At 33.0% G+C, this 24753-nt stretch overlaps 2 protein-coding genes across 5 annotated transcripts in view; both read right to left on the minus strand.

The window, feature by feature from the left end:
• Positions 1-6908, minus strand: part of LOC133620295 (homeobox protein Hox-B4a-like) — an 8342-nt gene extending 1434 nt beyond the window's left edge. Inside the window, exon 1 of the mRNA XM_061981662.2 lies at positions 6487-6908. Coding sequence (XP_061837646.1) covers positions 6487-6757 — 271 coding nt within the window. The 5' untranslated portion in view covers positions 6758-6908. The remainder of the gene's footprint in view (positions 1-6486) is intronic.
• Positions 1-24170, minus strand: part of hoxb3a (homeobox B3a) — a 105558-nt gene extending 81388 nt beyond the window's left edge. For all 4 annotated transcript variants that reach the window (XM_072915965.1, XM_072915966.1, XM_061981653.1 and 1 more), the window contains exons 1-2: positions 24070-24170; positions 23732-23893 (exon numbers count right to left, since the gene is read on the minus strand). The gene's annotated coding sequence lies outside the window, so the exon portion shown is untranslated. The remainder of the gene's footprint in view (positions 1-23731; positions 23894-24069) is intronic.
• Between the last annotated feature and the right edge of the window lie 583 nt (positions 24171-24753).

Genomic DNA, 24753 nt, shown 5'->3' on the forward strand with positions numbered 1-24753 from the left:
AATGTTACGCATATAAACATCCGGTATATCTTCATACAAAAGCCAAAAGCAGTGAAGTTGTCACGTTGTGTAAATGGTAAATAAAAAGAGAATACAACAAATCCTTGCAGGCCGATATTATCGGCCCATAAATGCGTTAAAATGTAATATCGGAAATGATCGGTATCGTTTTTTTATAATCGGTATCGGGGTTTTTTTTGTTTGTTATTTTTAATTATAATTTTTTTAATAAATCAACATAAAAAACACAAGATACACTGACAATTAGTGCACCAACCCAAAAAACCTCCCTCCCCCATTTACACTCATTCACACAAAAGGGTTGTTTCTTTCTGGTTCCTACATTATATATCAATATATATCATTACAGTCTGCAAGGGATACAGTCCGTAAGCACACATGATTGTGCGTGCTGCTGGTCCACTAATAGTACTAACCTTTAACAGTTAATTTTACTCATTTTCATTAATTACTAGTTTTTATGTAATGTTTTTATATTGTTTTACTTTCTTTTTTATTCAAGAAAATGTTTTTAATTTATTTATCTTATTTTAATTTATTTTCTTTTTTTAAAAGTACCTTATCTTCACCATACCTGGTTGTCCAAATTAGGCATAATAATGTGTAAATTCCACGACTGTATATATCAGTTGATATCGTTATTGGTTTATATCGGTATCGGTAATTAAACAGTTGGACAATATCGGAATATCGGCAAAAAGCCATTATTGGACATCCCTACTTTTCAACTTATATTCAATAGACTGCAAAGACAAGATACTTAAAGTTCACACTGAGAAACTTCATTTTATTTTGCAAATAATCATGAACTTAGAATTTAATGGCAGCAACACATGTCAAAAAAGTTGTCAAAAGGGGCATTTTTACCACTGTGTTACATGGCCTTTCTTTTTAACAACACTCAGTAAAGGTTTGGGAACTGAGGAGACACATTTTTGAAGTGGAATTCTTTCCCATTCGTGCTTGATGTACAGCTTAAGTTGTTCAACAGTCTCCCTTCTGCTATTTTAGGCTTCATATAGCACCACAAATTTTCAATGGGGGACGGGTCTGGACTACACGCAGGCCAGTCTAGTACCTGCACTCTTTTACTATGAAGCCACGCTGTTGTAACACGTGGCTTGGAATTGTCTTGCTGAAATAAGCAGGGGCGTCCATGATAACATTGCTTGGATGGCAACATATGTTGCTCCAAAACCTGTATGTACCTTTCAGCATTAATGGTGCCTTCACAGATGTGTAGGTTACCCATGCCTTGGGCACTAATACACCCCCATACCATCACAGATGCTGGCTTTTACACTTTGTGCCTAGAACAGTCCAGATGGTTCTTTTCCTCTTTGGTCTGGAGGAAACGACGTCCACAATTTCCAAAAACAATTTGAAATGTGGACTCATCAGACCACAGAACACTTTTCCACTTTGCATCAGTCCATCTTAGATGAGTTCGGTCCCAGCGAAGCCGGCGGCGTTTCTGGGTGTTGTTGATAAATGGCTTTGGCTTTGCATAGTAGAGTTTTAGTAGAGTTTTAACTTGCACTTACAGATGTAGCGACCAACTGTAGTTACAGACAGTGGTTTTCTGAAGTGTTCCTGAGCCCATTAGGTGATATCCTTTACACACTGATGTCGCTTTTTGAGGGATCGAAGGTCCATAATATCATGGCTTACGTGCAGTGATTTCTCCAGATTCTCTGAACCTTTTGATGATATTACGTAGCATAGATGGTGAAATCCCTAAATTCCTTGCAATAGCTGGTTTAGAAATGTTGTTCTTAAACAATTTTCTCAGGCATTTGTTGACAAAGTGGTGACCCTCACCCTGTCCTTGTTTGTGAATGACTGAGCATTTCATGGAAGCTGCTTTTATACCCAATCATGACACCCACCTGTTCCCAATTAGCCTGTTCACCTGTGAGATGTTCCAAATAAGTGTTTGATGAGCATTCCTCAACTTTCTCACTCTTTTTTGCCACTTGTGCCAGCTTTTTTGAAACATGTTGCAGGCATCAAATTCCAAATGAGCTAATATTTGCAAAAAATAACAAAGTTTTCCAGGGTGAACATGAAATATCTTGTATTTGCAGTCTATTCAATTGAATATAAGTTGCAAAGGATTTGCAAATCATTGTATTCTGTTTTTATGTACCATTTACACAACGTGACAACTTCAGTGCTTTTGGATTTTGTACAAGCAGACACAGTGTGTAGACAGAAAAGGGAGAATGGATGCATTTTGGTGTAAAAACCAAAGATAATAGTGGTTATAACACTGAAACGCCCTCAGGAAGAGGTGCTTTAAGACATGGCTAGCTAGCTAGCAGCTAACACCCATCTGCAGTTGGCGGTGTTTTAGCTACTTCTAAATCACTAATCCTGGTCTCCATGGCGACAAATAAAGTACGTTTCTTACAGGTAGCATTATCACTGGAGGACGAGGAATAGCTAAACATGCTTCACTACACACTGTAGGAGGATACAACAGCATCCCTGAATGTAAACAAACGCCATGGGTGGATCTACACCTGGCATCCACTGTAATGATACCAAGTACAAGAGCGTATCTAGTCGATACTATACTATGATTACATCAATATTTTTTTTATCGTCACAAAATCTTTTTTCCTTTTTTAAAATTCATATTATGTTTATAAACTCAGGAAATATGTCCCGGGACACATGAGGACTTTGAATATGACCAATGTATGATCCTGTCACTACTTGGTATCGCATCCATACCTAAATGTGTGGTATCATCCAAAACTAATGTAAAAGTATCAAAGAAGAGAAAATTTGAGTGATTATTACATTTTAACAGAAGTGTAGATAGAACATGTTAAAAGAGAAAGTAAGCAGATATTAACAGTAAATGAACAAGTAGATTAATAATCATTTTTTACAGTTTGTCCCTCATAATGTAGACAAAATAATAGGTAGATAAATGACACAATATGTTACTGCTTACGTCACCAGACTGATTAGAAGCCGTTGTTTGTTTACTTACTACTAAAACACAAGTTGTCTAGTATGTTCACTGTTTTATTTAAGGACTAAATTACAATAATAAACATATGTTTAATGTACACTAAGATGTTTTGTTCAAATAAAGACAAAAATTAATTTTTTTGTGGTCCCCTTTATTTAGAAAAGTATCGAAAAGTATTGAAACAAATCGTAATACATGTTGGTACCGGTACCAAAATATTGGTATCGGAACAACCCTACATCCGGTTTATCTTTATAAAATAAAGTCAATAATAATTTTACGAGTGTAAACATCCGGTATGTCTTTAAAAAATAAAGTCATTACTAATGTTACGAGTGTAAACATCCGGTATATCTTTATAAAATAAAGTTATTACTGAAGTGTAAACATCCGGTATATCTTCATAAATAAAGTTAATATTAATGTTACGAGTGTAAACATCCAGTATATTTTTATAAGATAAAGTTAATACTAAAGTGTATACATCCGGTATATCTTTCTAAAATAAAGTTATTACTAATGTTACGAGTGTAAACATCCGGTATATCTTCATAAATAAAGTTAACATTAATGTTATGAGTGTAATTATTCGGTATATCTTTATAAAATAAAGGTATTACTAAAGTTACGAGTGTAAACATCCGGTATATCTTTAAAAAATAAAGTTAATACTAAAGTGTATAAATCCGGTATATCTTTATAAAATAAAGTTATTACTAAAGTGTAGACATCTGGTATTTCTTTATAAAATAAAGTTAATACTAAAGTTACAAGTGTAAACATCCAGTATATCTTTATAAAATAAAGGTATTACTAAAGTTATGAGCGTAAACATCCGGTATATCTTTATAAAATAAAGTTAATACTAAAGTGTATACATCCAGTATATCTTTATTAAATAAAGTTATTACTAAAGTTACGAGTGTAAACATTCGATATATCTTCATAAAATAAAGTTAATAATAATGTTACAAGTGTAAACATCCGGTGCATCTTTATAAAGTTAATAATAATGTTAAGGGTGTAAACATCCGGTATGTCTTTATAAAATAAAGTTAATAATAATGTTACGAGTGTAAACATCCGGTAAATATTTATAAAATAAAGTTATCACTAATGCTACGAGTGTAAACATCCTGTATACAGTATCTTTATAAAATAAAGTTAATAATAATGTTATGAGTGTAACCATCCAGCATGTCTTTAAAAAATAAAGTTATTACTAATGTTACGAGTGTAAACATCCGGTATAACTTTATAAAATAAAGTTATTACTAAAGTGTAAACATCCGGTATATCTTTATAAAATATAGTTATTCCTGAAGTGTTAACATCCGGTATATCTTCATAAAATAAAGTTATTCCTAAAGTGTATACATCCGGTACATCGTTATAAAATAAGGTTATTCCTTAAGTGTAAACATCCGGTATATCTTTATAAAATAAAGTTATTACTAAAGTGTAAACATCCGGTATATCTTTATAAAAATAAAGTGTCGTTGTGGCTTGTGCAGCCCTTTGAGACACTTGTGATTTAGGGCTATATAAATAAACATTGATTGATTGATTGATTGCTATTACTAAAGTGTAAACATCCGGTATATCTTTATAAAATAAAGTTATTCCTAAAGTGTATACATCCGGTAAATCTTTATAAAATAAAGTTATTCCTTAAGTGTAAACATCCGGTATATCTTTATAAAATAAAGTCATTACTAAAGTGTAAACATTTGGTATATCTTTCTAAAATAAAGGTATTACTAAAGTTACGAGTGTAAACATCCGGTATATCTTTATAAAATAAAGTTAATACTAAAGTGTATACATCCGGTATATCTTTATAAAATAAAGTTATTACTAAAGTTACGAGTGTAAACATCCGGTATATCTTTATAGAATAAAGTTATTCCTAAAGTGTAAACATCCGGTATATCTTCATAAATAAAGTTAATATTAATGTTACGAGTGTAGACATCCGATATATCTTTATAAAATAAAGTTAATACTAAAGTGTATAAATCCAGTATATCTTTATAAAATAAAGTTATTACTAAAGTTACGAGTGTAAACATCCGGTATATCTTTATAAAATAAAGTTATTCCTAAAGTGTAAACATCCGGTATATCTTTATAAAATAAAGTTATTACTAAAGTTACGAGTGTAAACATCCAGTATATCTTTATAAAATAAAGTAATTACTAAAGTGTAAACATCCGGTATATCTTTATAAAATAAAGTTATTACTAAAGTGTAAAAATCCGGTATATCTTTATAAAATAAAGTTAATACTAATATTACGAGTGTAAACATCCGGTATATCATTATAAAATAAAGTCATTACTAAAGAGTAAACATCCGGTATATCTTCATAAAATAAAGTTATTACTATAGTGTAGACATCCGGTACATCTTTATAAAATAAAGTTATTACTAAAGTGTAAACATACGGTACATCTTTATAAAATAAAGTTATTACTAAAGTGTAAACATACGGTACATCTTTATAAAATAAAGTTATTACTAAAGTATAAACATCCGGTATATCTTTATAAAATAAAGTTATTATAAAATTGTAAACATCCGGTATATCTTCATAAATAAAGTTAATATTAATGTTACAAGTGTAAACATTCGGTATATCTTTATAAAATAAAGGTATTACTAAAGTTACGAGTGTAAACATCCGGTATATCTTCATAAAATAAAGTTATTACTAAAGTGTAAACATCCGGTATATCTTCATAAAATAAAGTTATTACTATAGTGTAGACATCCGGTACATCTTTATAAAATAAAGTTATTACTAAAGTGTAAACATACGGTACATCTTTATAAAATAAAGTTATTACTAAAGTGTAAACATACGGTACATCTTTATAAAATAAAGTTATTACTAAAGTATAAACATCCGGTATATCTTTATAAAATAAAGTTATTATAAAATTGTAAACATCCGGTATATCTTCATAAATAAAGTTAATATTAATGTTACAAGTGTAAACATTCGGTATATCTTTATAAAATAAAGGTATTACTAAAGTTACGAGTGTAAACATCCGGTATATCTTCATAAAATAAAGTTATTACTAAAGTGTAAACATCCGGTATATCTTTATAAAATAAAGTTATTACAAAATTGTAAACATCCGGTATATCTTCATAAATAAAGTTAATATTAATGTTACAAGTGTAAACATTCGGTATATCTTTATAAAATAAAGGTATTACTAAAGTTACGAGTGTAAACATCCGGTATATCTTCATAAAATAAAGTTATTCCTAAAGTGTAAACATCCGGTGTATCTTTAGGCGGGAAAAGTGTCGTTAGTGACTAATAGACGTGAAAGATGAAAGTCTATAAAAAAAAAAAAAAAAAAGTGCAACACGTGACTAAAAAGAAACAATCAAGTACGAGGTGACTTCCGGTCAAGTGCACGTTCTAAAACTTGACGTGGCGCTCGTGAACGTTCCGACTTACCGACGTTGACGTGCACTTTCTTCATCCACGGGTAGACCACGGGCCCTGTGGGGCTGCTGGCGGGAGAAGGCGGGTGAGGCTGCTCGCAGGGCGGCGGCGGGCTGCTGGCGGGCCGACACGGCGCGTACGGCGGCTGCGGTGCACCGGGCAGGTGTCGGTCCCGGGCGGGGTAGAAGTCGGGCTGAGGGGGCAGGTAGTCGGGGTGGGAGTACTCCTCGCACGGCGGGAACTTGGGCTCCACATAATGACACGCGAGCAAATAGGAGCTCATGGCCGATCACGTGGGAGACGTCCCGGTCACTTTTTATATCTCGCACGCGCGTGCTCGTCGGGCCCTCCTACTTTGCCAGCAACAAAGTTGCAGCACACGTGACCAGCGCCAGCCAATGGCCGTGCAGGAAACAGCGAGGAGCGCGTGCATGTACGCGTGTGTGTACGCGCATCTAATAATCATGCTGAGTACTCCGCTCCGACATGACGTCACGACGTTAATGGCCGATTAGGAAGATGAAAACATGTATTTATTTATTTTTATAAACATGTTAAAAGCGACCCAGTGTAGTTTAAAGATACATTTGACGTTAAGGAGGATTAAGAATGTCTTAAATTAATATTTTATTGTCCTCTCATGTAATTATTATTTTACTGTACATATACATATATATACACCGGATGTTTACACTTTAGTAATAACTTTATTTGATCAATAAAGTTATTGTTAGTTGTATCCCTATTCTAAGGTGTTTTTCCTAACTATTTATTTTATTCTATGTATTTTTTTCTTTATTTTATGAAGATGTTTACACTTTAGTACTAACTTTATTTTATAAATATATACCGGATGTTTACACTTTAGTAATAACTTTATTTTATAAATAAAGTTATTGTTAGTTTTATCCCTACTCTAAGGTGTTTTTCATCATTTAAATAATCATCAAATTTTACATTTATTCATTACTGTACAATATTTCTGTGAAACTTTACCCCTCAATGTATTTATTTAATGTATGTATTGGTACTTTTTGTTATTAATTAAAATAAAATGTTGCACATTTCAACAACAACATTATGCTACATACTAAATTATTAGGGGTATTTTTTTTAATTTTTTTATTGAGTGTTATATAATTGTACTGCCTTATTAATTATTTAATACTTATATTGTTGTTATTCCTTATCTAAAAACCTTATTAAATGTATATGTGCACGTGTTTCATTACAATAACAATATCAGGCTACATAAAAGTATAAAACATTATTTATATTCCATCTAATTATTCCCTACAGTGTGCCCCTCTTAATTTGTTTGTGGTTGACATATTCTATTTTTTTTAGTTAATAAATAAATGATCTGTAAACAATAATTGTATATGATTAATATTACTATTTAATATTCGAAATATAAATCGATATGTATAATATATATATATATATATATATATATATATATATATATATATATATATATATATATATATATATATATATATATATATAATTTTTAATTTATTTGTTTCATTTGTATTTTTGGTTATTATATTAATAATAAACGAACTCTATTACCTTTATTTTGCACTTGTTTGACTCATAATAAAATAGGTTAAATAAAAGTGTAAAAGTTTATTAAATATTGTTTAAATTGCATTATTCTATTCAGTAATAATTATCTACAAAATGTGTTCGTTATTGAATATTTGTATCCCCTTTAAACTACCAAAACATAACATTGTTTACCTGAAACATGTTACCTGAATTATTGTAATCTAATAATTGATTAAAAATGCAAAATTTCTTCCTCCGGCTTCTCTTCAGACATGTTGAATTGTGAAATCACGTGTCTTAGTCAATTATCATGATATTAATTTGTAACTATATTAATTTTATAGGAGTTTAACCAATACTTTAAATATGATTTATTCATGATTATTGTTGGTGTTTCATCTTCTTCAAACATCCAACTTTTTAAACAGGGCTCTATTAATAATTAGTTCATGTTTAACGACTTTTAAGGAATATTTCCTGCAATAAAAAACAAAAAGCTGCAGGCCACAGTCGGTGTTAAAAGTCACGTGATGTCCTCTCAACCACTTCATGCAAAATAAATGAGTTTCACATTTCAAATCAATCAATGCCGTTGATCAATGCTCTGGGTACTATTACGAGATGGATCAATAGAAAATTGGTCAAGTAATATTAATACCTCCTAAACATATTAATCTGTACTTGTTACAAACAACAACAATTTAAAAAAATACACATTAATATTAACAAGACTAAGTTTTTTTTAATTTCAATACCCAAAGTCCCCTGATGCACTACTAATTATATTTATTTCGTAACAACATGATGCACGACTAATTATATTTATTTCATGACAACATGATGCACGACTAATTATTAATTTTTCATAACAACAATATTCCTCTGCAATGTTAAAATGATATAAACATCAAACTTGTCCTTTTTTTTAGCAATGAAATAGACTTCATGTTCAGAACACACACACACACACACACACACACACACACACACACACACACACACACACACACACACACACACTCACACACACACACACACACGCACACACACACACACACACACACACACACACACACACACACACACACACACACACACACACACGCACACACACACACACACACTAGATGAAGAGTGGACCGCATCATTTTTCAAGTGGACAAATGATGACTAAAGAGAGTCCAAACTCGAGAGGATGTGAAGGTTTTAAAAAAAAATTAAGTGTTTTTTTATTAAATAAATCCAAAAAAATCGAAGACAAAAAAAGGCTTTTAATCCATAAATGGAGAAAGTTAAAAAAAAGTGCAGGATGACTTTTTCGTCCTCAGTAAAATTCGAGGCCTTGAAGTTGACCACACCCATCCATCCATCCATCCATCCATTTTCTACCGCTTATTCCCTTCGGGGTCGCGGGGGGTGCTGGAGCCTATCTCAGCACCCTCCATGCAAAAATAGTCTCAATCGTTTGTGCGACATTTGTGCTCTTTGGGTTTTAAGCGATTAGGAAGTTATGAACACAAATACATGCAGTTAAAAAAAGTGTTTTATTTTATGGCATTTTCCAAAAACTTTTATCCTTAACAATTTAAGCGGTATTACAGCACTTTCGCTTATTTCAAGGGAACAAACATAGCACAAACCATTAGGTTTCGATTTGGAGAAATTGGTGGGAACTTTGACAATAAAAGACACATTCAAAGGCATAAATGTGCACAAATGTGGCACAGAAGATGAAAACTGGCAATAATATGATCGTTAATAACTCAAAAACTAAAACAGCAAAAATACAAATCAATTTTAAAGGCACAAAACAGCACAAACGCAGCTGTTAGGAATGCTACAATTTTTTCGTTATGTCCTGAAAACCTAATCTTCAATATATCAAGAAGTAAAACACACAATCACTCATTTCCACGACAAAATAAGCACAAATCTGCACAAATGTAGCATTAACGATTGACACTATTTCTGTTGAATTTGGAACATTAAGACTGTTTTGGTTGAATGTGAAGACAATGGGAATCATGATAGATAAAACAAGTACCTTAAATAGTATAAACTTGCTCAAATGTGGCACAAATGTGGCACAAACGCTGAAACTATTTTGGTTGAATGAGGAGAAAATGGGGGATGGCCGTATTAACTTTGATTGAACTAGAAAATGATCTATATTGAATAAAAATATAAACAGTGACAACAAATAATACTGATAATACATTTCAACGGCACAAATCTGCACAAATGTCGCATAAACAATTGAGTATCTTTTGGTTGAATGTGAAGACAATGTGAACCATGATGTATATGAAAAATGATCTCAAATAAGTCAAAAACAAAACAATAGACACTAGTATGAATTCGCACAAATGTGGCACAAACGCAGAAATTATTTTGGTTGAATGCAGACAAAAACTCCTCTCTGAGCTGCCACCTTAACGTGGTAAAGGAGTTTGCGTGTCCCAATGATCCTAGGAGCTATGTTGTCCGGGGGCTTTATGCCCCCTGGTAGGGTCTCCCAAGGCAAACTGGTCCTAGGTGAGGGATCAGACAAAGAGCAGCTCGAAGATCTCTATGAGGAACACTGACAAGGAACCCAGATTTCCCTCGCCCGGACGCGGGTCACCGGGGCCCCCCTCTGGAGCCAGGCCCGGAGGTGGGGCACGATGGCGAGCGCCTGGTGGCCGGGCCTGCCCCCATGGGGCCCGGCCGGGCACAGCCCGAAGAGGCAACGTGGGTCCCCCCTCCAATGGGCTCACCACCCATAGCAGGGGTCATAGAGGTCGGGTGCTATGTGAGCTGGGCGGCAGCCGAAGGCAGGGCACTTGGCGGTCTGATCCTCGGCTACAGAAGCTAGCTCTTGGGACGTGGAACGTCACCTCGCTGGGGGGGAAGGAGCCTGAGCTAGTGCGCGAGGTGGAGAAGTTCCGGCTAGATATAGTCGGACTCACTTCGACGCACAGCAAGGGCTCTGGAACCAGTTCTCTCGAGAGGGACTGGACTCTCTTCCACTCTGGCGTTGCCGGCAGTGAGAGGCGACGGGCTGGGGTGGCAATTCTTGTTTGCCCCCGGCTCAGAGCCTGCACATTGGAGTTCAACCCGGTGGACGAGAGGGTAGCTTCCCTCCGCCTTCGGGTGGGGGAACGGGTCCTGACTGTGGTTTGCGCTTATGCGCCAAACCACAGCTCAGAGTACCCACCCTTTTTGGATTCACTCGAGGGAGTACTTGAGAGTGCGCCCCCGGGTGATTCCCTCATTCTACTGGGAGACTTCAATGCTCATGTTGGCAGCGACAGTGAAACCTGGAGAGGCGTGATTGGGAAGAATGGCCGCCCGGATCTGAATCCGAGTGGTGTTTTGTTATTGGACTTTTGTGCTCGTCACAGATTGTCAATAACAAACACCATGTTCAAACATAAGGGTGTCCATATGTGCACTTGGCACCAGGACACCCTAGGCCGCAGTTCCATGATCGACTTTGTAGTTGTGTCATCGGATTTGCGGCCTCATGTTTTGGACACTCGGGTGAAGAGAGGGGCGGAGCTTTCTACCGATCACCACCTGGTGGTGAGTTGGCTGCGATGGTGGGGGAGGATGCCGGACAGACCTGGCAGGCCCAAACGCATTGTGAGGGTTTGCTGGGAACGTCTGGCAGAGTCTCCTGTCAGAGAGAGTTTCAATTCACACCTCCGGAAGAACTTTGAACAGTCACGAGGGAGGTGCTGGACATTGAGTCCGAATGGACCATGTTCCGCGCCTCTATTGTCGAGGCGGCTGATTGGAGCTGTGGCCGCAAGGTAGTTGGTGCTTGTCGTGGCGGTAATCCTAGAACCCGTTGGTGGACACCGGCGGTGAGGGATGCCGTGAAGCTGAAGAAGGAGTCCTATCGGGTTCTTTTGGCTCATAGGACTCCTGAGGCAGCGGACAAGTACCGACAGGCCAAGCGGTGTGCGGCTTCAGCGGTCGCAGAGGCAAAAACTCGGACATGGGAGGAGTTCGGTGAGGCCATGGAAAACGACTTCCGGACGGCTTCGAAGCAATTCTGGTCCACCATCCGCCGCCTCAGGAAGGGGAAGCAGTGCACTATCAACACCGTGTATGGTGAGGATGGTGTTCTGCTGACCTCGACTGCGGATGTTGTGGATCGGTGGAGGGAATACTTCGAAGACCTCCTCAATCCCACCAACACGTTTTCCTATGAGGAAGCAGTGCCTGGGGAGTCTGTGGTGGGCTCTCCTATTTCTGGGGCTGAGGTTGCTGAGGTAGTTAAAAAGCTCCTCGGTGGCAAGGCCCCGGGGGTAGATGAGATCCGCCCGGAGTTCCTTAAGGCTCTGGATGCTGTGGGGCTGTCTTGGTTGACAAGACTCTGCAGCATCACGTGGACATCGGGGGCGGTACCTCTGGATTGGCAGACCGGGGTGGTGGTTCCTCTCTTTAAGAAGGGGAACCGGAGGGTGTGTTCTAACTATCGTGGGATCACACTCCTCAGCCTTCCCGGTAAGGTCTATTCAGGTGTACTGGAGAGGAGGCTACGCCGGATAGTCGAACCTCGGATTCAGGAGGAACAGTGTGGTTTTCGTCCTGGTCGTGGAACTGTGGACCAGCTCTATACTCTCGGCAGGGTCCTTGAGGGTGCATGGGAGTTTGCCCAACCAGTCTACATGTGTTTTGTGGACTTGGAGAAGGCATTCGACCGTGTCCCTCGGGAAGTCCTGTGGGGAGTGCTCAGAGAGTACGGGGTATCGGACTGTCTGATTGTGGCAGTCCGCTCCCTGTATGATCAGTGCCAGAGCTTGGTCCGCATGGCCGGTAGTAAGTCGGACACGTTTCCAGTGAGGGTTGGACTCCGCCAAGGCTGCCCTTTGTCACCGATTCTGTTCATAACTTTTATGGACAGAATTCCTAGGCGCAGTCAAGGCGTTGAGGGGATCTGGTTTGGTGGCTGCAGGATTAGGTCTCTGCTTTTTGCAGATGATGTGGTCCTGATGGCTTCATCTGGCCAGGATCTTCAGCTCTCACTGGATCGGTTCGCAGCTGAGTGTGAAGCGACTGGGATGAGAATCAGCACCTCCAAGTCCGAGTCCATGGTTCTCGCCCGGAAAAGGGTGGAGTGCCATCTCCGGGTTGGGCAGGAGATCTTGCCCCAAGTGGAGGAGTTCAAGTACCTCGGAGTCTTGTTCACGAGTGGGGGAAGAGTGGATCGTGAGATCAACAGGCGGATCGGTGCGGCGTCTTCAGTAATGCGGACGCTGTATCGATCCGTTGTGGTGAAGAAGGAGCTGAGCCGGAAGGCAAAGCTCTCAATTTACCGGTCGATCTACGTTCCCAACCTCACCTATGGTCATGAGCTTTGGGTTATGACCGAAAGGACAAGATCACGGATACAAGCGGCCGAAATGAGTTTCCTCCGCCGGGTGGCGGGGCTCTCCCTTAGAGATAGGGTGAGAAGCTCTGCCATCCGGGAGGAGCTCAAAGTAAAGCCGCTGCTCCTCCACATCGAGAGGAGCCAGATGAGGTGGTTCGGGCATCTGGTCAGGATGCCACCCGAACGCCTCCCTAGGGAGGTGTTTAGGGCACGTCCCACCGGTAGGAGGCCGCGGGGAAGACCCAGGACACGTTGGGAAGACTATGTCTCCCGGCTGGCCTGGGAACGCCTCGGGGTCCCACAGGAAGAGCTGGACGAAGTGGCTGGGGAGAGGGAAGTCTGGGCTTCCCTGCTTAAGCTGCTGCCCCCGCGACCCGACCTCAGATAAGCGGAAGAAGATGGATGGATGGATGGATGGATGAACTATGAAATGATCTGTATTGAATACAAATAAAAACATCAACAAATAATAGTAATGATAATACATTTCAACAGCACAAAGCTGCACAAATGTAGCACGAACTATTGAGATGATTTTTGGTTGAAAGTGGAGAATGTCAGGGGACTGGTGATATCATTTTAATAAAAACTTTCATCTTTAATAACTCAAGAAGTTAAACAGCAACACCAGACAGTCGATCATTCCCTTGGCACAAACGTAGCACAATCGGTTGAGACTATTTTGGTTAAATGTAGAGAAAATGGGGGGTGGGGGGGGGGGGCGCAGGGAACGATGATTGACCTATAAAATACATTGAAATAATTACAAAACAACAACAAAAACAACCATTTCAACAGCACAAACCTGCAAAAATGTAACACAAATATAACACAAATGGAACACAAATGGAACTGTAAAAATATAACACAAATGTGACACAAATGTGACACAAATGTGACTAACAAAAGTAACACAAAAGTATCACAAGTGTAACACAAATTTTAAAAAAAATGCAACACAAATATAACACAAATGTAGCACAAATGTAACTGTAAAATGTAACTCAAATAAAACACAAATGCAACACAAATGTGACACAAATATACCACAAATATACCACAAATATACCACAAATGTAAAACAAATGTACTTGTAACAAATGTACTTGTAACAAATGTAACACAAATGTAACACAAATGTAGGATACACGTAACTGTAACAAATGTAACACAAATGTAAGATGCATGTAACTGTAACAAATGTTACACAAATGTTACTAACAAATATACCACAAAATATTTACTTGTAATAAATGTAACACGCATGTAACACAAACATAACTGTAACAAAGGTAACACACATGTAACACAAATGTAACTCTATAACAAATGTAACACAAATGTGACACAAATGTGACAAAATGTAACTAACAAAAGTAACACAAAAGTATCACAAATGTATCACAAGTGTAACACAAATTTAATAAAAATGCAACACAAATGTAGCACAAATGCAACTGTAAACTATAAATTAAATAAAACACAAATGCAACACAAATGTAACACAAATATACCACAAATGTAAAACAAATGTACTTGTAACAAATGTACTTGTAACAAATGTAACAAAAATGTAACAAAAAGGTAACACAAAGGTAACACAAACGTAGGATACACATAACTGTAACAAATGTAACACAAATTTAAGATACATGTAACTGTAACAAATGTTACACAAATGTTACTAACAAATATACCACAAATGCAAGAAACATTTACTTGTAATAAATGTAACATACATGTAACACAAATGTAACTGTAACAAATGTAACACACATGTAACACAAACGTAACTGTAACAAATGTAACACAAATGTAACTCTATAACAAATGTAACACAAATTTAACCGTAACAAATGTAACACAAATGTAAGACTGTAACCAAAGTAACATAAATGGAAAAATAAATGTATCACAAATGTATCATAAATGTAACATAAATATGACACAAATATAACTGTCAAAAATGTAACACAAATGCAACTGTCAAAAATGTAACACAAATGCAACTGTATTATATGTAACACAAATGCAACTATATTCAATGCAACACACATGTAACACACACATAACACACGTAACACAAATGTAACACAAATGTAACACAAACGTAACACACATGTAAAACAAATGTTAAAAAAATGTAACTGTAACAAATATACCACAAATGTAACGCAAACGTATCACAAACGTAACACAAATGTAACTGTAAGACAAATGTAACACAAATGTATCACAAACGTAACACAAATGTAACACAAACATAACACAAATGTAACTGTAACAAATTTAAGTTTTGTGTGTTGTGGAGGGCCAACTTCCCGCGTGTTTATTTATTATTTATCAAACAATGTTTGTCAATAAGATTTATTTACCAAACAATAAATATTATTGTCAACAAGATGAATTTATCTAACAACAAATATATTGTCAACAAGATATATTTCCCAAACAGCAAAGATGTTTGTCAACATGATGGGGGTCCATCGCTGTGAAAACATCGACTATATTCTCCCCGAGAAGCGAACTCGTGAGATTGCGACACAAATCCGGATCTACAGGGTAAACATAGAAGATGATGTTCTCCTCTTCTTCATGCACCACCTTCCTCTTCCTTCTTTATTTTTACTTGATCTTGCACTCAAACACTACATGCTTAATGTTGGGGGCGGGGCATGTTGTCACGACAACAGAGGAGACTTGTTGCTCAAACCAAATGTTGTACAATAAATATCATAGACGAATTATAAATATTATTAAGCGACGATGGGATAACCAAAAACAACAAAAGTATTATTTGTATAAAATAAAGACAATTAGTATTATTACTTGTATTCATTGTATTGGTGTATTATTATTTATATTGATTATTGGCTAAATATTAGGGATGTGAATCTTACAACGGCTAAGGATTCAATTCCGATTCTTTGGGTGACGATTCCATTTATTGTTAATTTTCGATTGAATATTATTTGATATAAAAATGGTAACAAAACCTTTAAAAACGTAACGTCTGACATGTGACTGATATGTGCAGCAAAGATGGCCTGAAAAACATTTTTAATTGATTTTTGAAACGTAGAAATCGATTCAGAATAGTGATAAAAAAAGCCCTTTTTTGTCGCTCCTACACATTTTTTTTTATTTTTAAATATATGTGTTTGAATTTTGAATCGAATTATAATTTTGAATAAGCAAAAAAAAAAAAAACTTTATTTAATTTTCTAATATTTTTGTTTAAATTTTGAATCGAATTATAATGTTTGAATAAACAAAAAAACACTTTTTATTTATTTTTTATTTATTTTTATTTTTTTATATTTTGTTTTGAATTTTGAATCAAATTATAATTTTGAATAAACAAAAACAACTAAACATTTTTTATTGTTTTAATATTTTGGTTTAAATTTTGAATCGAATTGGAATTTTGAATAAACAAAAAACTTACTTTTTTATATATATATTTTTTTGGGTAAATTTTCAATCGAATTATAATTCTGAATAAACAAAATAACACATTTTTTTATTTTATTTTTTTTATAATTTTGTTGAAATTTTGAATCAAATTATAATTTTGAATAAAAAAACCCCCACATTTTTTGTTTATTTTTTTGTTTAAATTTTAAATCGAATTATAATTTTGAATAAACACTTTTTTTTTTTTCCAAATTCAGATGTGATTCCTTTTTGGCAGCCCTTCTACATCATTTTTATTATTATTATCATTATGAATACTCCTGTACTTTTGCATTGTATTTTATTCTGTTCTATTATTATTCTATTTCTTATGAGGTATTTCTTATAGAATTATTTAAAGGAAATATGATGAAAAATAACAGTAAACTAATGATAAGATTGTGTTTCAATGTCACTTCAACAAATAACAAATATTAAGTCAATATTAATAAAAAGCATTATCAAATATAAAAGTGACTTCCTTCATTTGGTTCCTTTCACAACATTTATGATGATTCATATTTGTGAATTATTTCTGTGCTTTTGTTCCACTCTCACAGCGGTTTAGTTGGACTGACAGGTGTGGGCGTGGCCACCTTGACCTCCCACTCGCTCTCTTTGTCCAGGTGAGTATCCATCAAGGTGTGTTGACTTCCTCAACGTTCACATCCACTTCATCACCGCCGCCTTTTGTCTGCAGCCTCGACTTATTATCCCCAGTTCAAACGCAGGTCATGTTTACATAAACTATTATATAGCAGTCATATGCAATAATAATGTTTACTTATGTCAATTATATGTATTTATATATAGTTTATATGTAGGTCATTATGTTTACATCAACTATTATATAGCATTCATATGTAATAATAATGTTTAAATTAGTCAATTATATGTATTTATATATAGTTTAAATGTAGGTCATTATGTTTACATAAACTATTATATAGCATTCATATGCAATAATAATGTTTAACTAGGTCAACTATGTACTTATATATAGTTTATATGTAGGTCATCATTTTTATATAAACTATTATATAGCAGTCATATGCAATAATAATGTTTAACTATGTCAATTATATGTACTTATATATAGTTTATATGTAGGTCATTATGTTTACATAAACTATCATATAGCATTCATATGTAATAATAATGTTTAAATTAGTCAATTATATGTATATATATATATATAGTTTAAATGTAGGTTATTATGTTTACATAAACTATTATATAGCATTAATATGCAATAATAATGTTTAACTAGGTCAACTATGTACTTATATATAGTTTATATGTAGGTCATCATTTTATATAAACTATTATATAGCAGTCATATGCAATAATAATGTTTAACTATGTCAATTATATGTACTTATATATAGTTTGTATGTAGATCATCATGTTTACATAAATTATTATATAGCATTCATATGCAATAATTTTTACATTTGTCAATTATGTGTATTTATATATAGTTTATATGTACGTCATTATGTTTACATAAGCTATTATATAGCATTTATATGCAATAATAATGTTTCAATTTGTCAATTATATGTATTTATATATAGTTTATATGTAGGTCATTGTGTTTACATAAACTATTATATAGCGTTCATATGCAATAATAATGTTTAAATTTGTCAATTATAGGTATTTATATATAGTTTATATGTAGATCATTATGTTTACATAAACTATTATATAGCATTCATATGCAATAATAATGTTTAAATATGTCATTTATGTGTACTTAAATACATTTTATACACAGGTCATCGTGTTTACATAAACTATGTATAATTATATAGCATTCATATGGAATAATAATGTTTAAATATGTCAATGATATGTACTTATAGTTTATACACAGGTCATCATGTTTACATCAACTATTATATAGCATTCATATGCAATAATAATGTTAAAATGTGTAGGTCATTAAGTTTACATAACCTATTATATAGCGTTCATATGCAATAATAATGTTTAAATATGTCAATTATATGTACTTATATATTTTTTATATGTAGGTCATCATGTTTACATAAACTATTATATAGCATTTATACGCAATAATAATGTTTAAACATGTGATTTATTTGTACTTTTATAGAGATTATACACAGGTCATCATGTTTACATAAACTATATACAATTATGTAGCATTCATATGGAATAATGATGTTTAAATATGTCAATGATATGTACTTATAGTTTATACACATGTCATCATGTTTACATCAACTATTATATAGCATCCATATGCAATAATTATGTTTAAATTTGTCAATTATATGTATTTATATATATATTTTATATGTAGGTCATTACATTTACATAACCTACTATATAGCGTTCGTATGCAATAATAATGTTTAAATATGTCAATTATATGTACTTATATCTAGTTTATACGCAGGTCATTATGTTTACATAAACTATTATATAGCATTCATATGCAATAATAATGTTTAAATATGTCAACTATATGTACTTAAATGGTAAAAGAGTCGTACTTGTATAGTGCTTTTCTACCTTTTTTAAGGAACTCAAAGCGCTTTGACACTATTTTCCAAATGCACACACACATTCACACACTGATAGTTTATACACAGGTCATCATGTTTATATCAACTATTATAAAGCGTTCATATGCAATAATAATGTTTAAATATGTCAATTATATGTACCTATATATAGTTTATACACAGGTCATCATGTTTACATCAACTATATGCAATTATATAGCATTCATATGGAATAATAATGTTTAAATATGTCAATGATATGTACTTATAGTTTATACACAGGTCATCATGTTTACATAAACTATTATATAGCATTCATATGCAATAATAATGTTTAAATATGTCAATTATATGTACTTATATATAGTTTATACACAGGTCATCATGTTTACATCAACTATTATATAGCGTTCATATGCAATAATAATGTTTACATTTGTCAATTATATGTATTTATATATAGTTTATATGTGAAGTGAAGTGAGGTGAATTATATTTATACAGCGCTTTTCTCTACTGACTCAAAGCGCTTTACATAGTGAAACCCAATATCTATGTTACATTTAAACCAGTGTGGGTGGCACTGGGAGCAGGTGGGTAAAGTGTCTTGCCCAAGGACACAACAGCAGTGACAAGGATGGCGGAAAGAACCTGCAACCCTCAAGTTGCTGGCACAGCCGCTTTACCAACCGAGCTATACCGCCCCATATGTAGATCATTATGTTTACATAAAATATTATAAGCGTTCATATGCAATAATATTGTTTAAATATGTCAATTATATGTACTTATATAAAGTTTATATGTAGATCATCATGTTTACATAAACTATTATATAGCATTCATATGCAATAATAATGTTTAAATATGTCATTTATATGTACTTATATATAGTTTTTACACAGGTCATCATGATTACATAAACTATATACAATTATATAGCATTCATATGGAATAATAATGTTTAAATATGTCAATGATATGTACTTATATATAGTTTATATGTAGGTCATTATGTTTACATAACCTATTATATGCAATAATAATGTTTAAATTTGTCAATTATTTGCACTTATATATATTTATATGTAGGTCATTATGTTTACATAAACTATTATATAGCATTTATTTGCAATAATATTGTTTACATTTGTCAATGTTATGCACTCATATATAGTTCATATGTAGGTCATTATGTTTACATCAACTATATACGATTATGTAACATTCATATGCAATTATAATGTTTAAATTGTCAATTATATGTACCTTTATATAGTTTATACACAGGTCATCATGTTTACATAAACTATTATATAGCATTCATATGCAATAATAATGTTTAAATATGTCCAATATATGTATTTATATACAGTTTATATGTAGGTCATCATGTTTACATAAACTATACACGATTATATAGCATTCATATGCAATAATAATGTTTAAATGTGTCAATTATATGCACTTATATATAGTTTATATGTAGGTCATTGTGTTTACATAAACTATATACAATTATATAGGAAATATATGCAATAATAATGTTTAAATATGTCAATATTTAGTTTCTATGCAGGTCATAATGTTCAGTGATGTAAACTATATAAATATTGTATTATAAAATGTATAAAATATAGTCCGCTGATTCTGCAGATGGGGAACAATTTGTCTAAACACGAAAAAAAAATGTGCTCAAAAAATGGAACATAATGTAAATAATTATGTGGGGGGGGGGGGGGGGAAATAACATAATTTAATGTTCGCTTGTTTTGTGTTGAAATGTTTGAATCTGGTCAAAAATACACATTTTAAAAAAGGGCCCTTTCATTTTTAATGAGAATTTAAATGTTAAAAATACGAGAATGTTCCGGAAGGCATCGGTAATAAGCGGATTATTTGGATGTCAAAATATCAATATGACGCAAAAGTGCCAACGCGTATGGTTTATAACACATTCAAGAATTAAACAATAACCCCAAAAGGGACAAGCGGTAAAAAATGGATGGATGGAAGTTTTAAAGACACAATATTATTATTATGTGTTTTTAAATCACATAATAATAATCAATTAGTTTGTGTATTTGATGAAATAAAAATTGTTAGCAAACATTCTTAAATTGTTTTTAAGGACATTTAACGTTGTAATAATTCACAAATACAATTGTATTCCGATTCTTGGGTTAATGATTCGATTAAAGTCTATTGTTTGGTACGGAAACGATACAAAAATAAAAAATAAAAAACATGTTGTATTTAACGTATATGTGCAGCCAGTAAGATGGCCTAAAATCGTCTTTTAAAAAAGATTCATGGACATTTTTAATCGATTCAGAAACGAAAACAAACTTGTAATTCGGAATATAGGATTTTTTTGCCACCCATAAGTAAGTGGGTGCAACATTTCAATGGCAATAACCAAATATTTAAAATGCTGTTTTAATGTTGTCATGAAGACGCACAAAAACGAAACACGATGACGTCATCACTGCACCTAAACAAGGCCGAATGCTCTGCTTGTTTTTTTTCATTGCAAATGAACATTTGGAGGCCTCGCGGAAGGCAAGAGACGTCAGCCTGGTGAAAGATGATTCTTAGCACAAAGCCACACAAGAGAAATGCATTTTTACTCCTTTGTGCCTTTGAGAAATGAACTCGATTCTCTCTTCTATTGTCATGCAGAGAAATACAATATTCACAAAGCTTGCTGGAATGTTCATGTTTTACCAACTAGAAATGCAATTAAATAGAATAAAGTACAATACAATGCAATCAAATACAATAAAATAAATAAAAAATACACAAAAGTGTGCTACCAACACAACAACAAATAAAATTATTATGTACACATATAATAGTATTATTATTTACACATATAATATTATTATTATTATTAACACATATACTATTAATATTATTTACACATATAATATTATTATTATTGACACATATAATATTATTATTATTGACATCTTTAATATTATTATTATTATTGCCACATATTATATTAGTATTATTGACACATATAATATTAATATTATTGACACATAAAATATTATTATTATTTACACATATAATTGTATTATTATTTACACATATAATTGTATTATTATTCACACATATAATAATACTATTATACACACAGATAATATTATTGAACACACATATAATATTATTATTATTATTATTATTATTATTATTATTATTATTATTGACACATATCATATTACTATATACAAGTATAATATTATAATTATTGACACATATATTATTATTATTATTGACACATATAATAATATTATTATTATTTACACACATATTATTATTTATACATATAATATTGTTATTATTTATACATATAATATTCTTAATATTGACACATGTAATATTATCATGATATACACATATAATATTATTATTATTTACACATATAATATTATTTTTATTGACACATATAATATTATTATTATTTACATATATAATATTATTATCATTTACACATATGATATTATTATTAGTGACACATTTATTATTATTATTATTTACTCATATATTATTATTATTTACACATATAATATTATTATTATTTACACATGTAATATTATTCTTATTGACACATATAATAATATTAATATTGACACATATAAGACTATTATTATTTACACATATAACATTTTTATTGACACATATAAAATTAATATTATGGACACATATAATATTAGTATATATTATTGATACTATTATTATTTACACATATGTTATTATATTATTATTATTATTATTGACACATATAATACTATTATTATTTACACATTTAATATTATTATTATTTACACATATATCATTATTGAAACATATACAATTATTATTATTGACATATATAATCTTATTATTGTTGACCCATATAATATTCATATAATTTAGACATATAATATTATTATTATTTACACATATAATATTATTATTTACACATATATTATTATTATTTACACATATAATATTGTTATTATTGAAACATATAATTATACTATTATTGACACATATAATCTTATTATTATTGACACATAATTATCATATTATTTACACAAATAACAATTTTATCAACATATTTAAAAATCTCAGCATCAAAACATTTCAAATATTTCTGCTGACATTTTTCCACAAATGAATCCGACTTTTCCCTTTAAATCGCACATCTGTGTGAAAAGTCCCTATTGATTGCGATCATTGAGAGCACGAAAAATCCACTCACTCTTGTTTGCACCACCTGACTGTCACGCACCCACACACATGCACGTACGCGCACGCACACGACACCACGCAACATGTATTATTATCATGTACTCACTTTTTAAAGATCCATTTCCTCCGAGTCCTCCTGGTATTTCCTTCTGTCCCTGAACGCATCTTTGTGGTCAAATCCGCCATTTGTCCTTTATGGACCAGCACGCACGTGCACGCGCGCAGCGTGTCTCCGTGCACGTCCTTCCGGAACATGTTTGTTGTCGTCCTGAGCAGGAAGTAGAAGATCCAGTAAGTTTGCGTCCTTGTGTGGACGCAAAGTGTGAGGACGGACAGCGTGACGAGTGTTTGCGCCGCAATGTGCGTGGACGCGCGCGCGCGTGTGTGTGTGCGTGCGTGCGTGTTTTGTTTAACGGACAGACTGACCTTCCGTTAACCCCCTACCGTTTATTTCATCTTTTATTTCCTTCTTCTTCTTCTTCTTCTTCTTCTTCTTCTTCTTCTTCTTCTTCTTCCTCTTCTTCTTCTTCTTCTTCTTCTTCTTCAGAATTAACAAAATTACTTCAGACTCTCTTCAAGAAAAATGACCTATTGACTTTTCTGAAACACATTTTTCTTCTCTTTAGTGCAGCATCATTTATACTTCTTCTTTTACACATGTTATACTATATATATATATATATATATATATATATACATATATATATATATATATATGTATATATATATATATATACATATATATGTACCCCGCCTTCCGCCTGATTGTAGCTGAGATAGCGCCCCCCACAACCCCAAAGGGAATAATCGGTAGAAAATGGATGGATATATTATATATATATATATATATATATAAACTGTGTGTGTGTGTGTGTGTGTGTGTGTGTGTGTGTGTGTGTGTGTGTGTGTGTGTGTGTGTGTGTATGTATGTGTGTGTGTGTGTAAAATAACGTTTGGGTTCACAGAAATTTTAAGTAAATAATTAGCTTTTTTTTTTAACACATATTTTGGTCAAATTGCTGCTTCCACGAGAAAATGATTATTATTTTTTTTAATCGTTTTTTTTCTTTTTATGTTAAAAGTGTTCATGTACTAATTATTGGTGTTATTAACATATACATGTGTGTT

Source organism: Nerophis lumbriciformis, linkage group LG24 (assembly GCF_033978685.3).
Source record: "Nerophis lumbriciformis linkage group LG24, RoL_Nlum_v2.1, whole genome shotgun sequence".
NCBI lineage: Eukaryota > Metazoa > Chordata > Actinopteri > Syngnathiformes > Syngnathidae > Nerophis > Nerophis lumbriciformis.